Source organism: Erythrolamprus reginae, chromosome 3 (genome assembly GCF_031021105.1).
Source record: "Erythrolamprus reginae isolate rEryReg1 chromosome 3, rEryReg1.hap1, whole genome shotgun sequence".
Lineage (NCBI taxonomy): Eukaryota > Metazoa > Chordata > Lepidosauria > Squamata > Dipsadidae > Erythrolamprus > Erythrolamprus reginae.
In genome coordinates, this window is record NC_091952.1 from 206,471,307 (window position 1) to 206,492,746 (window position 21,440).

A 21,440-nucleotide genomic window follows, 5' to 3' on the forward strand; every position below is an offset into this window, starting at 1 on the left:
GGTTTTGGGGCATAGGACAAAGCTGTGGCATGATTGTGCTGATTGTTATGGTGGCTTTTTTTCTACCCTTAGTTGCCAATTTGTATTTATTGTGATAGTGGATTTTGTTACAATACTGTCATTTTAAATTATTATTAGCTTCCTAGGGACATGATATTGAGATGAACGGCCATGTCAATTCAAACAAACAAACAAACAAACAAACAAACAAACAAACAAACAGATAAACATATCTATATGTGACTCTATATAACTTCTGTAAACAGTATCAGAACTAACCAAAAATCCCTGCAAGAAATTTAAATAATCATCTATGACTATTCAGTACAGATAATTATAAGAAGCCTCTCTTCTATTTAATGTTTATATAAATACACTCACTGTAAGTTAGTAACCTAGGCATAATTTCGCAAAGTTGCCTGAGAAAGTTCTTATCAGTTTTATTATGTAAAGCCATGCAATGTTACTTGGGTTTTCCACTGCTTCAAAACTTATCGAATTTGGTAAACACATTTTGATGGGAAAATGTTGCCCTAGTACAAATCATTTGTTTGGTACTTGACTATTTTGGCCCCATTGCGGCCTGGTTTGGAGGAGAAGGATTGTGGAACCATGACCACCTGACAGGGATGGCACATCTCCCTTGGCATGTTTCAAGAGACCAGGGGCTGGGGAAGATGCTGTCCTATGTCTCTCAGGCATTGGGGGGATATAGCTGACCAGACGGAGAACTGCCTACCTGCATAGACAAAGGGGAGAATTGGTTGCTGACAAGCTTGATGCAAGGACAAGGAATGTGGAGCATAGGGAAACCCAGAGAAGGGCTACAAGGCTATTTGGGAACACTTGAAAAGAGAAGTAATTAAAAATAAGATGTGGGGAGTTTGACTTTCCCAGGAACAATTATTTGCTTTGGCTTACATTCCCTCAGCTTTGACTCATGCCTGTTGCTTTTTGCCTTGCCTCATTTGGAAGATAGCTCTTTGCCTTTTGCCTTGAATCCATCCCATTCTCTTACGGACTACTTTTGGCTTTTGCTTCACTTTGCCTTTGGGATTGCTTCTTGCCTTGGACTTTTTCTTTGTCCTAAAGATTGCCATTGTCTTGTGCCTGGACTCTGCCTTGTGGGCTGGATTTGGAACACTGAATCTTGCCCTGTGAGTATGCTCCTATTTTGTGGGCTTTATTTGCATTATAAGGACTGTTGTTTGGTGGTCTGAGGTGGGTTGCCTTAAGGGTCGTGTGGGGATGAAGCCTTACTGGTCATTGGGGGGCCGTTTGCTGGAACATTTGTTGAGAGAAATAACATTTTCACTAGAGGCCTGCCTTACCTTGAATCACCTGAGACATAAAATTGACATTCTACAAAGGAAAGTGGGAAATAGTTGCAGAGGACAGATAGAAAATTTGCCATGCTGGAAAGGTCATTGCAAAAAGAGTGGGGAACAGCCACAGGGGCAGTCAGGAAGTCGGCCATGTTGGGAAGGTCAGTTTATGACATAATTCAAAATGTTATATAAGTTTCCTAAAATGGTGTTAAGAACATAAGAACAGCCATGCTGAATCAGGCCAAAGCCCATCGAGTCCAGCATTCTGTGTCACACAGTGGCCCACCAATTGTGCATGGGGATCTTGAGTAGAAAGAGAAGGCAAAACCCTCCCTTTCCCTTGCCCCCCCCCCCCCAATGTTCAATATGGACTATTTTCAAGGAAGATACATTTCTGAATATATCCCAACTTTTTCAGTGAAAACAACACATTAGAAGTTTAGTCAGCACTGAAGGCACTGAGGTATCTGGTAAGGAAATATCTTTGAAAACTTGACCCAATAGGTTACAAGGAAAAGCTAGCATCACAAGGGTATGAAAATGCTTTTGTCATTTGATGTAAATGCTAGACCTGCAGACCTCTCCTGAAGGTATTGAGACTAAAAAGTCAAGAATTCTGGAGGTTACATTTCCAACACATAAGGAGATAGTGTCCTGGAAAAGCTGTTCTATATAACAAGCTGATTTTTCTCAGAGGTTAAATTCCATGCAATGCTTCAATTTTTATTCATGCCTGTTCCACAGTGGTCTTGTTAGGGATATTTTGACCATTTTTAATTTTGCATTAAGTTTTAAAACATTATTTTTGTAATCCTTAATATAGTCTGAAATCATACAATGTATAGTACCTGAGAAATAATCTCTGATTTTAGCAAAACCAAAATAATAGAATAATAATTATTTTGAACTCTTTCCCACCCTTTACACTCGGGTTTTGTTTTAGAATATTGTTTTGGCCTGCTAATAGTGGAGCTGACAGCAGAGTCGGACAGTGAGGAGATTGGGGAGGAATATGGGTCAGTCCTGGGGGCTGGGGAAAGTTCGGACGAGGGCTATGCCTCGGAGGCAGGGAGAGAGGTAGATAGCAGTGAGGCAGAGGAACAGCTGGAGCTTGTTCCCAGTGTGCACAAGCTGAGCTGCCAGAAGACAAGAACAACTATGAAAGCAGGGTCGACTTGGGAGTAAACCCTTGGAGATGATTGGCCCCCTCCCACAGGAAACAAAAGAGGAGCAAAAGTGGTGTCAGCTTTTGCAGGAAACTATTAATTCCTCCAGTCTTTTCAAGAGTGAAAATGTCTGTTTGTGACTCTAATAGACTCTGTGCCAAGTTTTGCCTTGCCCTGCCTCTGGAAACTAGTTCTCTGGTAGCATTCCAAGTGAGATAAGGTATGTGTTGATAAATATGCCTATGAAAGACTGTTTGCCAAGCCTTGTAGACTGTGAATGAAAGGAATTCACAGTTGTGTAAATAAAAGGGACTTGCCGGGACTAAGATTCTGATTCATGCTTTCTAAGGAAGCTTAGGTCAGAATAAATACTTGAAATATTTTACTTAATTTAATGAATTGGTTTAGAAAAAAATCAGAAGTGAAATTTTCCATACCTGTTTTTGAGGTAAAGAAAACGCATCTTTTCCAACTGCATTAAGACAGACATGATGCTGGCCTTCCAAAATGAGTTGTTTGTTATCTTCTACAACATATGCCTGTTGGAGGATAAAGTTAAAATAAATTGTAATATATTCGATTCTGCAATACTTTGGGTATAAATGTGTTATTTCCACATATATTACGTACAATAAGTATTTACAAAAATAATAGACAAATAAAATCCAATTGCAAAACATGCTATTTGGTTCAGTCATTGGAGAGGGGCGGCATATAAATCCAATTAATTAATTAGAGTTTTGCTATTATTTTCACTATTATATTACCTTACCTTTATTCAAATTAAGAAAATCTGCTTCTGGAAGCCTCTTATAAATGTATATAAACAGTGACAAGTGTTTGTAAAATGTTTTCAATGCTATTTTTAAAAAATCTTCAGATCAAAACAGATATAATTATTAATAGTAAACAAAATTCCCAAGACGTTGTGTCTACACAGATTAGCTTTCTATAATTCTATTATTAAAATAGCTTTAAAGTCGTAAATAATTTAGGACCTGATTATTCAAGAATCTGCCATTCCCTTTTATGACTCCGACCTGGATATTCAGTTCCAGACAGGAGGAATAGGAGGCATTTCTAAAAATAGTTCTACTGACATATCTATCACATTGGAGAAGGCTTCCTGCAGTCCTGTTCTCAGGTAATGAAATGCAGTCCATTGGAATTTGAGTTTAAGTCACCATTTTCTTATCATTTAGAAAATCTGTAAAGATGCATGTCTTTCACAAGGTTTTTCATTATTAATCATTGTTAGTAGTGTTTTTCATGTTTACATCAACTTTTCAGACCGTGGATATGTTTGAATTTTAATGTTTGAATTTTTAAATAATGCAAAGATGGCAACTACCTTAACAAAAATTAGATTTTAAGGAAATTTTAAGGTTAGAAGGATTGTATTTTGATTGGGAGATAGAAGGGCTTGATGGAGAGGAAATTTACTAACGGGAACAAAGATAATTCTGTTGTGAATAATATATAATTAAGATATTTTTGCTTGAATCTATAAAACTATATTTTGGGTAAAACTTAAAACATAAATCTTTGAAATTTGACTTGATAATGGATTTAATAATGGAATTAATTGAGGTGACTTAGTAATGAACTGAATTATTATAGATAATATTTGGAGATTGAATTAAGATACCGTATATACTCGAGTATAAGCCGACCCGAGTATAAGCCGAGGCACCAATTTTTGCCACAAAAACTGGGAAAACGTATTGACCCGAGTATAAGCCGAGGTTAGAAAATGCAGTGGCTACTGGTAACTTATAAAAATGGAAAACAATAAAATTACATTAATTGAGACATGTTTTAGAATATTTATTTTAAAGAAAACCAGTAAACTAGCTCTGTAAATTTAAAAGAGGGTAAACAAATTAACAATATTAACAATAAATTAAAAAGTAAAAAAAGTAGCTCGATCAGGAACAAAGCTAAAACCTAAGAGTTAAAATCCTTCAAAACTGGATTCCTTCTCATCATTAATTGGATTTACATTATTGTTCTGTTTTTATATATGCTGTGAGCCACCCTGAGTCCTTGGAGAGGGATTGCATACAAATCCAATTAAATAAATAAATAAACAAACAAACAAACAAACAAATAAGTGTATCCAAAGAAGAGCTTCAGCATCAGCTGCTGTGAGGTTATCAGCATAGAAAACCAAATAGATAGATAGATAGATAGATAGATAGATAGATAGATAGATAGATAGATAGATAGATAGAAATAGATAGATAGATAGATATAGACAGAAAGATAGATAGACAGACAGACAGAAAAATAGATAGATAGATAGATAGAAATAGATAGATAGATAGATAGATAGATAGATAGATATAGATAGAAAGATAGATAGACAGACAGACAGATAGAAAAATAGATAGATAGATATAGATAAAGATAGATAGACAGACAGACAGACAGATAGAAAAATAGATAGATAGATAGATAGATAGATAGATAGATAGATAGATAGATAGATAGATAGATAGATAGATAGATAGATAGAAATAGATACAGATAGATAGATAGATAGATAGATAGATAGATAGATAGATAGATAGATAGATAGATAGAAAGAAAAATAGTTAGATAGAAAAAAAGATAGATAGAAATAGATACAGATAGATAGATAGATAGATGATAGATAGATAGATAGATAGATAGATAGATAGATAGATAGATAGACAGATAGATATAAAGATAGACAGACAGATAGAAAAATAGATAGATAGATAGATAGATAGATAGATAGATAGAAAGAAATAGATACAGATAGATAGATAGATAGATAGAAAAATAGATAGATAGAAAAATAGATAGATAGAAAGATAGACAGATAGAAAAAGAATTCCTGTCTAGCTCTGCCTCATAACACATTATTAGATCCTATCCAAGCAAGGACAGCAACTACCACAAAATACCATTTTTTAAACAGTTTAAATCCTTTCAAAGGAGGGGGAGGAGAATCTGATAGCAGGGGGCCTTTTTAATCCGACTCACCATTGCAAATGGCTGCCTTCTTTGCTTGAGTTAGGGAGAGGAACTACAGCGTGCCAGAGGGGACAAAAGCTGGTGCCTCCTCGCTCTGGCTCAAGCAATGGCGCCCTCGTGTGGTGACTTTGTCAATGACCCGAATATAAGCCGAGGCTGTGTTTTTCAGCCCATTTTTGGGGCTAAAAAACTCGGCTTATACTCGAGTATATACGGTATTTAGTTTACTCATTTATATTTAAGAAATTTGGAAATAGAAGATTATGTTGGTAATATTGGGATATTGAATTTGAATTAAGATATTTAATTTACTGATTTAAACTATAAGAAACCTGGAAACAGAAGATCATGCTTGATTTCTTTTTCTTTTTAAAGGAAAAGAGATCTTGCCAGGGGTAATCATTGAATTTAGAACTTACAGAATGATAGATTTTTACAGATCACAATTTAGAAAGAAAGTTGAATTGAGGAAGCGGAACTTTCTTTTAATCTATTTGCATCAATACAATTAGAGTAGAGCACGAGGATTACGCTGGGTAAGCAGCGACAAAATTAGGGTAGGGCATGAAGATTCAGCTGGGTATGCAGCGTTATATTGAGAAATTGATTCCAGTGGGTTATTGGAGGGTTTTTTTTCTTCTCTTCTCCTCTTTTATTTTTTGTTTATATATAAAGAAAGAGAAATTATTTTAGCAGTAAATACTAAAAATAGAATTTATGGAATTATAGAAAATACAGATCATAAATTTTGAAAGGTGTTTTAATTTTAAATTAGACTAAGGTAGGGGAACTTATTTTATCTATTGGGATCAATACTTTTACATTAGGGCATGATGATTCCGCTGGATTTGCAGCAATAAAATTAGAGTAGGGCATGAAGATTCCGCTGGGAATGCAGCGATATACTTAGATTGATTCCAATGGGTCATCAGTTATTTCTTTTCTTCCCTCCTTTTTATTTATTTGTTTGTTTGTTTGTTTGTTTGTTTGTTTGTTTGTTAAGGAATAGGGCAGGAGGTTCTCAGGATAGGAACATGATTATTTCACAGGATATGGACAATAGGAAGGTTTGAATCAATGGTTTTTCTTTTCTTTCTTAATTAGAATTATTGTTTCATGATTTAGATTGGGATGGAGGAGTTTAGTGGTTTATAGATGAACTTTAAGGTTTGGTAATTTTGTTATACTGAGGAATTTTGGGAAGTTGATGAGAGGAAAAGAAAAGATTCTTTTTCTCCCTCTTCCCTCTTCTTCTCTTTTTGGTTTAATTTATCTCTTTCTTTTTTCTATTTTTTTAGTAGTACTTTTCTCATTCTCTTTTTTTCTTTTTACATATATTTTCCTCTTTATTTTAACTTATTTGTCTTTCCTCTTTACTTTTTAAATTCTATTTTTTTATTTTTACGCATTTTTTATGATTTCTATAAAGGAATTATGACTAATTAGATTTTACAATATGGCTAATTTGGAGAATTATTGAGATTTTAATTGGTCTTTTCCACCTTGATTTGTATATTGGTGTTTATTAACTTTATTTTTTAAAATTCCTTTTTAATGGGCATTTACTAATAAAAAAGGTTAATAAATATATATGAAAATTGAAATGGAAGAGATGTGGAGAAATTTGAACTACTACCTAATTAACTTGAGGCCTAATTAACTTGAGGCATTTAAAATTTGGATCAGCTTAAAATATGTTTTAGCAAATATCATATTAATACAATATAAGAAATCTGAGCATCTATTTATTATCCAGATGTCAAAAGTAAAGGAGGTAGCATTGGATTTGTATACCATAATTTTTAAAATTGAATTATTGATGTATTTAAACAATTTGATGTTGTTGGTACTTTACATTGGTGAGAAAAAATTTTAAAATGTGGAAAAAAAATAAAATTATCTGGGACTAAATCAAGAAGACAGGGTATTGTTTTCTCTCTAAGGGTGGACCAGCTGCTCAGATATGATCTAAGACAGATCCTTTTACTTCAAAAATACAGAGGATACAAAAACATAGCCTTCTTGTAATGATATTTAGGATGCAAAAAATCTTTAGGCATCACTAGGTACTTTCCAAATGAATCAATTAGAACTTTTCCATTCTCTCTGATCTATGATAACAATGCCGAACAACCGATTACTATTGCACTATTAAGTGGTCGTTTTTTAACGTTGTAATAGATTAGTTGCCTGTTTTTTAGTTTTGTTATACATACCCTCCAAAGTACAATAATATTCATATCCACTTCACTACACTTCTGTATCTGTCTGGCAGCATTGTCACACGAGCTTTGCAAATTGCTGTGTTGGGTCTGTATTTTTTTTAAGTTGGAATATAAACTTCGAAAAAAGAAATCAGCAGATGGACTGGTTGAACTGATTATCTATTAAAAAAGAATAACATGATTTTATTTTGAAAACTTTCACAAAACTGTAATTCTAAATATATATTGTGATATGCATTTATAAGCTGATTCATCACTACCTCAAAAATTTTCATCAACTTAAAAAAGTATAATTTGAACATTAGTGCAAAATTAACTCCTCTCTTCTAAACTTATTTGTCTGCAACCCACATAGCCAATTTTAGGCTATTTCATGTTTCTGTTTTAAATATAAAAAGCAGTTATTCTCAGAGAAAGCAGGAAACTATTTTTAAGAAAAAAATAAAATATACATTATCTTTGATTACATTTATATAAAATAAACAACAGAGTATGTATATAGAGTGTGTGTGTGTTCTAAACACATATACATACACATCTGTGTATATGTTTTTTTATATTTTGTATGGCTAGAAAAGAAAATATTACTTCATTTTTTTAAAAAAAAAGTGCAGACTCATCAAGTTTTCTATTGCTACATTTGATAGATCTATTTGTTGTTTTATTTTTGTGCTTTTACTTTATACATTGCATAGATGCTAGCAATTTGGCATTGCTGTATTTTTCTCCTAGATGTATTTCATAAGGATATTTCTGTCATGTTAAGTCACTCTTTATGAAATGAAACAATACTTTTAAAACAAAATAAGATAAGCATACCTGTTCATTTCCAAAAACAACATCTGCAAAAATATAATTTTCTATGGAATAAAGGAGGAAGGAAAAAGTCAGTCTCCCAAATGAGAAAACAATTAAATGAAATGAAATAATGAAAAATAAAATTTGATTATTTACCTGCTGATTGTTTGCATTTGACTGCTTTTAAACATAATTTTCCCTTTTCTCTGTTAGCTAGTTTAATATCTGGTAAAAAGAATGATAAAATATGAATTGCTTAGCATGCCAAAATAATTTAATGTGAACCATCCGTTTCCCCAAAACACAGGTTTCAAAGAAAATTAAGAAAATACATTCCTGCATTTATTTGAAAGCCAAATTCAAATATTCACCAAAATGTTGTACATAGAAATTACATTTCATAAATGCTATAGATGCACACTTTGTATCATGTATATAAAGTAACGTATAAGTTATGACATAAATATAAGTACAGTACAGTACCAGAAAATATAGCGTACATACAACTTAATAAAAGTGAATTTTTCAGGATATTGTTCATCTAGATATGAAAAAAAGTACTGTAGTTGGAAGAAAAAATGCATTATATGTGTTTTTGTGATCATAACTACGAACACAATTGGATTAACTTTAATTTAATTTATTCAGCTGCTATGCCACCCAATCCCATAGGACTAGGGCAGCTTACAACAATACAATACAGTAATAAAAAGAAGTCAAATATAAATAACAACAATAAAAACCCCATTATAAACCCATATGCTAAAACTATAACCCCCCTAATAAATCCCTATTTTTAATCTATCAACAAGATACATACCAATCATGACTCGGCCATGTTAAATGTTAAAATTCATGGCACCCAGGCCTGTCAGCAAAGCCAGGTTTTGACGGCTTTTCGGAAGGACAGTAGAGTGGGAGTAGTACGGACACTGGGGGAGGGGAGGTGGTTCCAATTCTGAGGCAGCTACAGAAAAGGCCCTCCCCTGCAGTCCTGCCAACCTACATTGCTTAGTCGATGGAACCCGGAGAAAGCCAATTCTGCGCGATCTTATAGGTCTCTGGGAGGTATGTGGGAGGAGATGGTCCCGTAAATAGTCAGGCCCTAAGCCATGTAGGGCTTTATAGGTAATAACCCATATCTTGAATAGTGACTGGAGACTAATTGGTACCAGTGCAGCACGCAAAGTTTTGGTGTTATACTGGCGTACCGAGGTACACCCATAACAGCTCACGCGATTGCATTCTGGACTATCTGCACTCCAAAAACTCTTCAAGGGTAGCCCCATGTAGAGTGCATTGCAATAATCAAGACAGAAGGTGATGAGGGCCAGAGTGACTTTGCGCAAGGCCTCCTTGTATACCAGGAAAACCTGGGCAAAAGTCCCTCTGGCCACAGCTGAGAGATGATGTTCAAGGTTCCACTGTGGATCCACCCCCTCCCCAGAACAATGGACGGACAGATGGAGCAGTCCTTCGTAAGGAATGCTCAGACCACTCAGTCTTGTCTGGGTTGAGCTTGAGCCTGTTGGCTCCCATCCAGACCCTTACAGCTTCCAGGCACCGGCACATCACATCCACCATTTTACTGAATAGGCATGGGGTGGAGATGTACAACTGGGTATCATCAGTGTACTGATGATACCTCATCCCATGCCGTCGGATGATAAATGTTAAATAGTGGGCGGGAGAGAACCGATCCCTGTGGCACCTCACAAAGTAGGGGCCAAGGGATGGATCTCTGCCCCCCATAACACCAAATGCGAATAACCGGAGAAGTAGGTGAAGAACAATCATAAAACGGTGCCTCCCAGCCCCTCCTGCCAACAAAGAAGGATACCATGGTCAATGTTATCAAAAGCTGCTGAGAGGTCGAGAAATACCAGGATAGACCCCTATCCCAGGCCCGCCAGAGATCATCCATCAGCATGTCGAAAGCTGTTTCTGTGCTGTGACCGGTCCTGAAACCAGACTGAAAAGGGTATAGATAATCGGCTTCCTCCAAGGACCGCCAAGAGCTGGAGTGCCACCATCTTCCCAACAACCTTGCCCAAAAAAGCAGGTTGGAGACTGGCCTAAAGTTCTTCCATTCAGCTGGATCTAGGGATGGTTTCTTGAGGAGGGGTCGCACAACCGCTTCCTCCAGCAGCTATGGAAAGGACTCATCATTCAAGGAAGCATTAATCAATGCCTGGATCCAGCTACCTGTCATCTACCGGCTGCCCAAAACCAGCCAGAAAGGGCATGGATCCAGTAAAAGGTGGAGGAACTCACAGCTCCCATGGCCTATATACTATACTAATTACTATACATATTAATATATATAGTATATTAGCAAAAATTCAGTGGTTATTTTTAAATATTATGGTCTCCAAACAAACAGAGAGCCGGGGTGGTGCAGTGGGTAGAGTTCACTACTGCAGGCCACTGAAGCTGATTGTAGATCTGCAGGTCAGCGGTTCAAATCTCACCGCCGGCTCAAGGTTGACTCAGCCTTCCATCCTTCCGAGGTGGGTCAAATGACCCGGATTGTGGGGGCAATATGCTGGCTCTGTTAAAAAAGTGCTATTGCTAACATGTTGTAAGCCGCCCTAAGTCTAAGAAGAAGGCCGGCATAAAAATTGAATGAATGAATGAATGAATGAATAAATAAATAAATAAATAAATAAATAAATAAATAAACAAACAAACAAACAAACAAACAGACCTATTTGATTTTTGGATTATGACTGCAATGTTGTAGCTGTATCAATTTGTTCCATGTAACAGATTTTGCTACTCTGTCAAATGACAAAAAAGGAGCTTTGCAACAAAATCAATATACTTGCATATCATACGCAGGTTTCATCAGTAACAGATCCAGCAGAGCAATCTCCTTAAATTGACATTTTACATACATCTATTTAAAAAATAGTCAATGCTATTTTCAGTGGGCCATACTTCTACTAAGAAACACAGGACTACCATTATACTATAGTTTCATGCAAAGTTACCAGATAAACCAAAGTTAAAAATACCACAAGAAGACTATAGGTCCGTGATGACGAACCTATGGCACATGGAGCCATATCGGTGGGCATATGAGGCATTTTCTATGTCAACTCCAGAGCGCATGTACGTGCTAACCAGCTAATTTTCAGCCTTGAGAAAGGCCGTATTGCCCTCCTGAAGCTCTGGAGTGCAAAAAAACCTCGCCTTTGGGCAAACTGAAAGTTCCAGAAAAAAGGACTTCCGGTTTGCCAGTTGTGCTCTTTTTTGCAGTCCGGAAGCTTTAGGGAAGCTTCTGGAAGCCTCAGAGTGTGAAAAACAACCCAACGAGCAAAAAGGTAGTTTGAAAAACAAACTTCCAGTTTGCCTGTTGGGCTGTTTTTCGCACTCCACTGCTTCAGGAAGCTTCCCTGAGGCCTCTAGAGTACAAAAAGCAGCGTAATGAGCAAAACGGAAATCTATTTTTTCGAATTTCAAGTTTGCCCATTTTCTTACCCTCTCAGGCTTCAGTGAGGCCTGTGTGCATGCGTGGGGACGGGGGGGGGAGTTGTGCGCATGCACAGAGGCTGCACAGAGGATGCACACGAGTGGGGGAGAGTGAATGGGTATGGGCACATGCACATGTGCTAGCACATGCACATACAGTACACTCTTTTGGCATGCGAACCAAATTCTTTTTGCCATCACTGGTATAGGTGGTTCCTAATTTATGACTGGTTGCTTACAACTGTTTCAACTTATGACGGATCTCCCAAAAGCTGTTTGGACCTGTTTTCAAAGTGAACTGCAGTCACTTCATAGAATTTCAGGTGTTTGGCAAACAGCTCACCTTAATGGCAGATCCAATGATCATTTGATCAAAATATGCAACTTTTTTGACTATTTCCAGTATTTATTTCTAGTTTTCAGAAAAGAAGAAAAAAAGCAGCCACTGTAGGAAAAGGCTTAACTACCATGGTATTTGCTTAACGACTGATAAAAAATTGGTTTAGAAAAATCAAGTCTGGTCATGTGAGACCTTGACTTATGACTACAATGATTTACAAGTATAATTCCGGATTCTTGTGCAATTATAATTTGAGGATTATCTGTACAGTAGTCCAAATTCAAAAATACATTTTACATTTTTGCAAACCTGATGTGTTTTCAATAACCATTGTTTTCATTATTACAGAAAGGAATTCTCCTTGGATTTTTGCCTTGATGATTAAAGATTTTAATGTATGGCATATTTAAATTTTTAATAGCGATGATAAGAACTAGTTCATCACTGTGCTGTTTTATGAGATAATAAATATTTAAAATTTATTTGTTGTCTTAACTCCTTCCATCCATGTAATTAAACTATCAGTGAATTAAGTTTATTCTTTTTACTAAGATACACTATACAATTCTATGTATGTAAATCTCTCTGGATGACTATTCTTCCAAAGGGAGATAACTGCTGAATCAGAAGGGAAAAGGGAAAAAATATGGCAGTGAGGATTTGTTAGCTGTGGCATGCTACCAAACAGAGGACAAAATAAGAAGAAAGAAAAACATGGCCTTTAGTACAATAACCAGCCATGGAGAAAACATGAGCAGTCCATAGTCATTAAAAAAGCCACCCAGAGTTGCTTGACAGTGAGATGGGCATCATATAAATTTAATAAATAAAATAAAGATTAACAAAAGAGATTTCTGAGTCCCCAGACTGTATACCCATTTCTCAGGTAAACCCACACTAGTAGATTAGGATAACAGAACATACTGAAGATCAGCAACCAACAAGGGACATTGACTGTTAGGCATCAGTGTAAAATAGAGTACTTTTAGAACAGGATTTGAGATAGATATGGTTACAAGAAAATAGAAGGCAGTATTATTAAGTAAAAACACAGAAATGACTAAATGCTAGAACATGGCATCATATTCAAATAAAAAGTAAAACAAAGTATAAACCTACAGGCTAAGAGAAACAAATTAAGGAATGAGACTTTAGAACAGGGTGGGCAATTAATTTTGCCATGGGGCTGCATGAGAAATTGGGATGGTTTTAAAGGGCTGGCTAATATAATTCACTCAGTTCTACCCAATACTGCAAAGGCCCAGACCCTGGCCTGACCTAAACACCCAGACCCACTCTATAGACCCTTAATTGTTTGTTTTACGGCAACATGGTGCACCACAGTCACTGCGCTGGTGTGTTTGCATGGTTTTCGTGCTCGGCCGCTCTTGGTAGGAGGTCCGGGTCCACTCCAGTGCGAGGATGAAAGAGCTCACTGCATCTGCCGGGACTCCTCCGGTTCCTGCTTTCCTCATGATTCATCAGGAAAGCAGGAACCAGAGGAGTCCTGGCAGACGTGGTGAGCTCTTTCATCCTCGCACTGGAGCGGACCCCGACCCCCGCGGACCAGTCACAGATAGCGGGCGGGCCGGTCACAGACAGTGGGTGGGCCGCCCCTTGCCCAGGTCTGCTTTAGAAAGATGAAGACAGATTAGAATAATCATAGGTCAGCATGTGAATACAAAAAGATGAATTGATAAGGATAAGAAAAATAAAACATAGAAACAGCACTGGGAAGATCTTGTATATCAGTGGTTCTCAAACTGGGGGTCAGGATCCCTTTGGGGGTCAAATGACTGTTTCACAGTGATCGCCTAAAATCATGGGAAAAGACAAATTTCCCATGGTGTTAGGAATTAAAGCTTCTATTCTGGAGCCTTGGAACAACCAATCAGGTGTTTAGAAAGGTTGAGAACCACTGTTCTAGATAAAAACAAAACCATAAAAATGTTAGTATAGAAACAGAAAATCTAAAATAAAAATAAAAATCCCACCACCACTGGCAAGTAATAGGTTTATTTTTGTATGAATCACTTTTGTAATAAATTACTTCCTTATTCAGTGTGTCTTGCCTGGATTTGTACCATCCCTGATCCCATGGCCATTAAAGAGAATTTGAAATTTTATTATATTATAAATTTAACAAACCTTTATCTTCAGAGAAATTTATGGATTTTTGTAACTTCCAGTTTTTGCTGTTACTAGACACTTGGACTATATGAAATTCTTTTATACCAGCTTCACTCTAAAAAGAGAGATATCAAAATAACATTTGCAAATCATTTGTCTGTCTCAAAGATAAATTATCTCAAAACTAAAAATTATAAATAAAGAACTATTCTATTGTTGTTTTTTATGCATAACCCTTTTGGATGGGGTGGGGGAAGATTACAGCAGCACAATTTACAAATCCTCCATATACAATAATTTATATAGCCAATGTTCCTCATTCAATGAACGTTGTACTTGCACAGGAGCTATGGCTGAAAAAAGGGAGGAGTTCATGAAAAAAAGGGAGGAGTTGAATCTTTTTGTTGAAATCTTAAATTGATAATTCACTTGGGTTTTGAAATGTAAACAAGAGAAATAAGAAATAGAAAAATCACTTGCTGCTAATATCTGTTGGGAGCACAAGAGGGTCAGAATTATAAAACCTAAGATGATCAGAATGATAAAACTGGTGTGATACCATTGTGATACAAGTCAAAAGTATTTGTATTGTTATTGTGATACCATATGCACATACAAAAGGGATGGACTTTGCAATCAATACTGTTTTCATAATTTTTTGTCAAAAACAGACATCAGTCCTAAGAAACCAATACCATATAAGCCAATTTTATTAGAACAACTATAGTAACAGAATCTTGCAAGTCTGAATGTGCTCCTCCCGTCTCTTACTTCATATTTGTGTGAATTAGAAAGGAGTCTAAGATGTTTATCCAGATTAGCTTCTTGGAATGGGCCTCTTGCACTTCATATTCATATGCCCTCCACATCAGCACAATCCTGTGATGCCCTTGTGCTAGCCCCTTTTCCAATATGGTTTATATCTATCTAGCTCAATGTATTTTAATCAGAATTATCTCTGTGGGAAGATTAGAAATAGGCATCGATCTTATTCACTCTTTTCCTCAGTTCTCAGGGTAATGAAAAAAAGAGATCTGGACCAGAATATCGAACATTTAATTTTTGCACTGCAGGAATATACTCGTTTTATAGAAATTTTATTCTTACAGAATCAAAGACACATAATCTTTAGGTAGATAGAGATAAAAAATAGCAAATGTCTAAAAATTAGCTAGACTTCATCCCAGAGGGAAAAAAAGAAGTTTAAAAGTTGTTAAATAAGGATTTCCATATGAATAAAAAGCTGACTACTGCAGAAACACATTAAAACTATATTTACTCTAGATATCTTTCAAAAGGGGGGCATTTGGCCAGGTTCGCCTGGTGCACCAGTTGTGGCCCTGTTTGGAGTCTCTACACACAATCACTCAGGTTCTTATCACCTCAAGATTCAACTACTGCAATGCTCTCTACATGGGGCTACGTTTGAAGAAGTGCAAAATGCAACAGCGCAAGTGGTCATGGGCCTTCCTAGACATGCCATTTCTCCAACACTCTGCGGACTGCATTGGTTACTGATTGATTTCCGGACACAGTTCAAAGTGTTAGTAATGACCTATAAAGCCCTACATGGCATCGGGCCAGATTACTTACAGGACCACCTTCTGCCATATGAGTCCCATCGACCGGTTAGGTCCCACAGAGTTGGCCTTCCCCAAGTCCTGTCAAACAGACAATGTCGCTTGGCGGGGCCTTGGGGAAGAGCCTTCTCTGAGAGGGCCCCGACCCTCTGGAATCAGCTGCCCACATAGATTCGCACTTCACCCACCCTCCTCGTCTTCTGCAAGAGTCTTAAGACTCATTTATGTCATCAGGCTTGGGGCAATTAGATCTTGGCCCCCTAGCCGACAAATGTTACATGGTCGATGTCTGAATGGGTACGATTGATTTTTAATAAAATTGGGGATTTTAGATTAGTTTATCTAATTAACATTAATTGGATTTAGCCATTGTATTTTGTTGTTTTCTTTTATATGTTGTAAGCTTCCCTGAGTCCTCGTAGAGGACAAGAGGAGAGAGGCAGTATATAAATCCAATAAATAAATAATAAGTTAATTGTCTGAATTCCAATGCACACACTAAGCAATTAAAAACAAAAAAACATAACAGCAACATGAGCAGCTATTCCTATATGGAAAGGTTGGGAAAGTACATTGGAAAAAACATTCTGGATTTGTCTACATAGCAGATTTCTATTGCCAAATTTCTATGAAGTCCTGAAGAAGGAAAATGATTTAAAAGTATTGACCTTTTCTATCTACTTTAAAAAATTAAACAAATATTTCATAAGAGAACAGAAAGGTTGTTTTAAATGCAATCAATGTTGTTCACCAGTTCCAAGAAGACTTACAGAATTGATATTTTCCACATCCACAAACACTAGCATATTGTCATCTTCACCTTTTTCATCCTCAAGAGCATTGCTCCGATACACAGTAGATCGCACAGTCAAAGATCGGCTGGTGCAAATAACTGCAGTGTGTCTCAATACTCTGTGACTGGAAAAAGGAAATATCTTACAGGCCATGTGTCAAATTTTCTTCAAATATAATTCAGCGGCTATTATATGAATTAATGATCCATTCCCCCACCATCTAGTCAGAGCTGCAGAAGCTTCTTGGATGAGAAGTGAAATGTCTTCAAAGAAAAACCAGAAAGTCCAATTCCCTCTTGAAAAAAGCTTCTTTGGGACGACCATTATCTGGATGACTGAGAATCTCCAGAGACACAATACTGTGTACTCTTAAAACAAATTGTGTCCCATATATTTACAAGCTGGTACACTCAGAATTTGAGGAATACATTTGTGAAGACTTAAGTTATTTAACATTTATCAAGAAGTACTGACAATGTTCTTCATTACAACAGTTTTCCATATAGCATTTATTTGTGGAAAAATGTTCAGCCAGAGGTTAATATGATCTTATTAAACATCATTTTCTTTTGTTTAATTATCTTTTTGGAAAATTTTAGTTCTTAGATAGAACAATATAGTTTTAAAAGACTTACCACATTTTTGAGTGCTTTCTAATACTTTCATAGTAAAACAAGAAATTTATTTCATGAACTCCTTCTTCATCTGGCCCACGAAGCCACATGGGTAGCTGTACTGATACTCCAGGGAGGAGAACTGAGTCGGGAAGTGGGACATCAATTATTTCAGGTTGACTTCCTGTTCCAACTCCAAATTCTGAAGCAACAGCTGAGGATATCAGTGAACATACTGAGGTAGAATGTGTAACAACAGTCTTATAAGCACTGCAATGTTCAGATGCTGTTGGGCTTAGTGGAGATAAAACAGCATCTTTACTACCAAAGGTAAAGAACTCAGGCTGTTTAGAGACCACTTTCACTCCAGTTAGAGGACACTTGCTTACATTCATGAATTCTACATACGTCTTTCGTATTTCTCCACAAAGCAGCAGTGTCGGGAAATTTATAAAAAATACCTGCATTTAAAAAAAAAAAAAGAAATCAATATGTTTTGATAAAGTTTTAAAATGTTAAATGCTAGCTCTGACTGCTTTAATTTTAACAGCATTATAAAATGAGAAAAAGGAAGGGGGAAAGCACAGTACATTTCTCTTCGTTTTAAAAAGGGTTGACGTCATTCAAACCTGTTATTTTGTACAGTGCTTACATTTTATTTTATTATAACAGGTTTCAGAATTTCCCTGATTTTAAGTATACTAATATAAAAATGTAAAATTGAAGTAGACTGGAAAACAAAAATCAAAAGTGAGAAGATGGTTCACGTAACCAGAAAACTGTTAAAATATCTAATAATAACTTAGATGTTGCCAACTGTTGAACTGTACCTCAAGCAAAGGCATCTCTTCTGTAATAATGGGATCTAAACGTCGATCTGGCCCATACTTAATAGATGTTTTCTCTACTTTGGTGCTGTTTAACCGAGGGCCCTGGATTTCCAAATCTTGCCGCCCTCGCACAGACATTTCAGCAGAATTATATTTCTCTAAAACAAAAGGTATCAAATGAGTCGGTAATCCAAACTTTGATATAGCTTTAGCCACAATTTCAATGGCAATTTTAATATAATAGTTAAAGCAAGTATAAAAACTGTTACAGCATATCTCAGATACTGGAAAAAAATTAAGGTTGCAGAAAAGGATCAGAAGGAAAAATCAACTCTATTGAAAAACTAGTGTCATTCTTTCTTCTCCAGCAATTACCATCCAATACTTTGCATGAGGCTACAGCAGCTAAGAAGATAGGTAATATTCAAATAGGCGTTACACATAAGCAATGCCTATGTGCCTCTTCTATTGCAACTACCTGTCATAAAAAGTTTTTAAAGAAATGGTTAAGCATTTAAGAATATTGTTGTTTTTGAAGGGCCTTTAATGAGTTTTGATGGCTCAAGAACAGGTTACCTTGTTCAAATGAATAAACTAATATAATCCAAGATTTTACAGTATGAAATTTCACTATTCATTTAGCGGACTGCTAATTAATCAAAATATCAACTTTTTGAAATATTATCCTTGTATTTGGTTAAATTCAAGTTGGTGCAAATATAAAGTAACCCTTCCAGTATACGATGTATTGAAATATGGCAATGTATAATCATTGGGAAAAATCCTGAACTGCAGAAATCAGGTCTTTGTATTAAATGAATTGCTCCTATTTCTGGGAGCCATGAGCTTTTCTTTCTTATTGGGGATAGCAATTATTTCAACTATAACACACTGAATTTATATAACAATCTAACAATATGATAGGAAACTTACATGAAACTTCAGTGAAAGGAAAATGCCACACAGGCTTACCTCTCAGTAATCCAACAGAAGAATCTAATCCATCTAGCACCGTAGTACCCTGCATAGTGCCAAGATTGTAAGCGACTCCCAGAATGTGTAGCTCCCCTGTTTGATGGGGAAAGAGCTTTAGTCTTGCCTGTGGAGATATGTTAAATTTTTGTTGTTGCTACTGTAGTTATTTTACATTTATAAACCACTTACTATATAAAAGCAACTACCTATGTCACACATTTTAACACATTGAATCTACATTATTCCTTCTAAGAAGCTATATAAATTTAACACATTTTCTATATGTTTCTTGAATCCAACAATCCTGAAACTCTTTGGGCCATTTTCTATCCTTCCCCCTTTTTGGGAAAGCTTATATAGAAGCTCCAGAGAACAGATTAACTGGGGGCATTGAAATGGCACTGATAGCACTTTTAGATGATTTGTGGTAGGAGTGGAATTAGAATGGTGCATCTGTCCATGCTCTTCTTGATTTCTCAGTGGCTTACAGGGCCTGCTCCCAGGTAGTGCTGTACTTTTCTCCTTTCTCCAGGGTCAGTTCCAGTCCATGTTGTGTGGAAGAGAGGTTCAGCTCACACCCTGTTTTATATGGGGTACCACAGGGCTCAGTACACTTCCCTCTCCTGTTTTAACTTGTAGATGAATCTGCATAGCAAAGTCCTTCAACATTTTGGGATGAAGTATCATCAGTTTTATGTCTCCATCCCAAGCTGCCTAAATAATATCATGGAGGTCCTATCTTGATATCTGGAGATGTCTGGATCTGGATAGGAAATAGTGGGTTGCTGCCCGTTCAGAGCAAGTCTGAATGGTTTTGGCTTTTAAAACCTCCGGGTCTATAGATTTTCTATCACTTATTCTGGACACTACCTCAAATAGAATGGAAGTTCTCTTGGGCTTGCCACATGGTTAGGATGGTTTTTACATGTGTAAATTTCTGTACTAGGAGGCCCTGCTTCCAGTCATTTCTGCCCCAGTTATTTCCTAATTGAACTATTGCAAAATGCTGTACACAGGGCTGTCCTTGAAGAACATCTGGAAGCTCCATCCAGAGTAAAATGTACTGGTACAGACTTTTCATGCAGTATGTCATATCTGTGCTCTGCAAGCCACACTGGTTGCTAACATGCTTCTGGTTTCAAGTCAAGGTGCTGGTAATGACTTATAAAGCCTTTCATGAAATATGACTCATGTTTGATTATCAAACAATATCTACCTGGTTGAATCTCCATGTTTTGTGAGATCTGGAGAGAGATTATGATGGCTCCCTTGAGTGCCAGCTCAGATCACGAAGAATAGCTAGCTCTGAGTCTGAGAGGGATGATGGGAAGCACATGGGAGACATGGGAGATTCTGTGTCAGAATTGGATGGTCAAAGTGATACCATGCTGGGAATGTTGAGAGAATCTAAGAGAGAGCAGCCAGATAAAAAGCCGGATATGCAGGCTGGAGAAGAGACAGCTTCAGCTGGTCTGCAAAGGTGATGAGCCTCCAGTCAAGGCTGGAGAAGAGACTTAGCTGCAACATACATCACAGAAGAGAAACTGCTGCTCCCACATGATCCCAGGTCATGCAAAGTCAAGTGAATAGAGGTCAGTGAGGCTACTCACAAGGAGACATCCTTGCCCTTCGTACAGAGGTGCATTGGTCAGCACCTATTTAACTCAGCATCTGTTAGTTGACAATCACTTGTAATCTGTCCATCCGTAAATGCTTGTGACCCGTTGCCTTGAATTCATTGAGGCTGTGTTGCTGTTATTGTGCCTAGCACCTGTTCTGTTTCCAGGCTTTTGGAATGAAACCTCCATCTAAAATGCACTATTTTCAGATTTAAATCACACTCTTTTTTGGGAAACACAGCATTAAGCAGAAAGCAGTTTGTTAAATTGTTCGGGGAGTATTTTTTCTCTGCTGCAAAATGATCAGATTAGGTTCCAGGAAAGGCGCCAACTTTGGCCTAATGGCATTCCAGCGAGATAAGAAAGGGAATGCAGGATAGAAAAGTTTTCTAACAGTCATGCAGTGTCTGGCAAAGAGTTTTTAGCAAGACAGAAATCAGGTTTTCGGGGGCATTGTCAAGCACCCCAACTCTAACATAACGTTCATGAAACAACGTTGAAACCCCACCCCGAATTTCCCCAAATCCTTTGATTTTATATTTTCTGGGAGTGGCATCAAACCCC

At 36.7% G+C, this 21,440-nt stretch overlaps 1 protein-coding gene across 2 annotated transcripts in view; it reads right to left on the bottom strand.

The window, feature by feature from the left end:
* Positions 1-21,440, bottom strand: part of TRAPPC8 (trafficking protein particle complex subunit 8) — a 91,560-nt gene that overhangs the window by 14,573 nt on the left and 55,547 nt on the right. For both annotated transcript variants that reach the window (XM_070747694.1, XM_070747693.1), the window contains 9 exons: positions 19,255-19,381; positions 18,283-18,440; positions 17,474-17,913; positions 16,815-16,962; positions 14,483-14,579; positions 8,677-8,745; positions 8,542-8,582; positions 7,714-7,881; positions 2,932-3,033 (listed from right to left, as the gene is read on the bottom strand). In XM_070747694.1, coding sequence (XP_070603795.1) covers positions 2,932-3,033; positions 7,714-7,881; positions 8,542-8,582; positions 8,677-8,745; positions 14,483-14,579; positions 16,815-16,962; positions 17,474-17,913; positions 18,283-18,440; positions 19,255-19,381 — 1,350 coding nt within the window. The remainder of the gene's footprint in view (positions 1-2,931; positions 3,034-7,713; positions 7,882-8,541; positions 8,583-8,676; positions 8,746-14,482; positions 14,580-16,814; positions 16,963-17,473; positions 17,914-18,282; positions 18,441-19,254; positions 19,382-21,440) is intronic.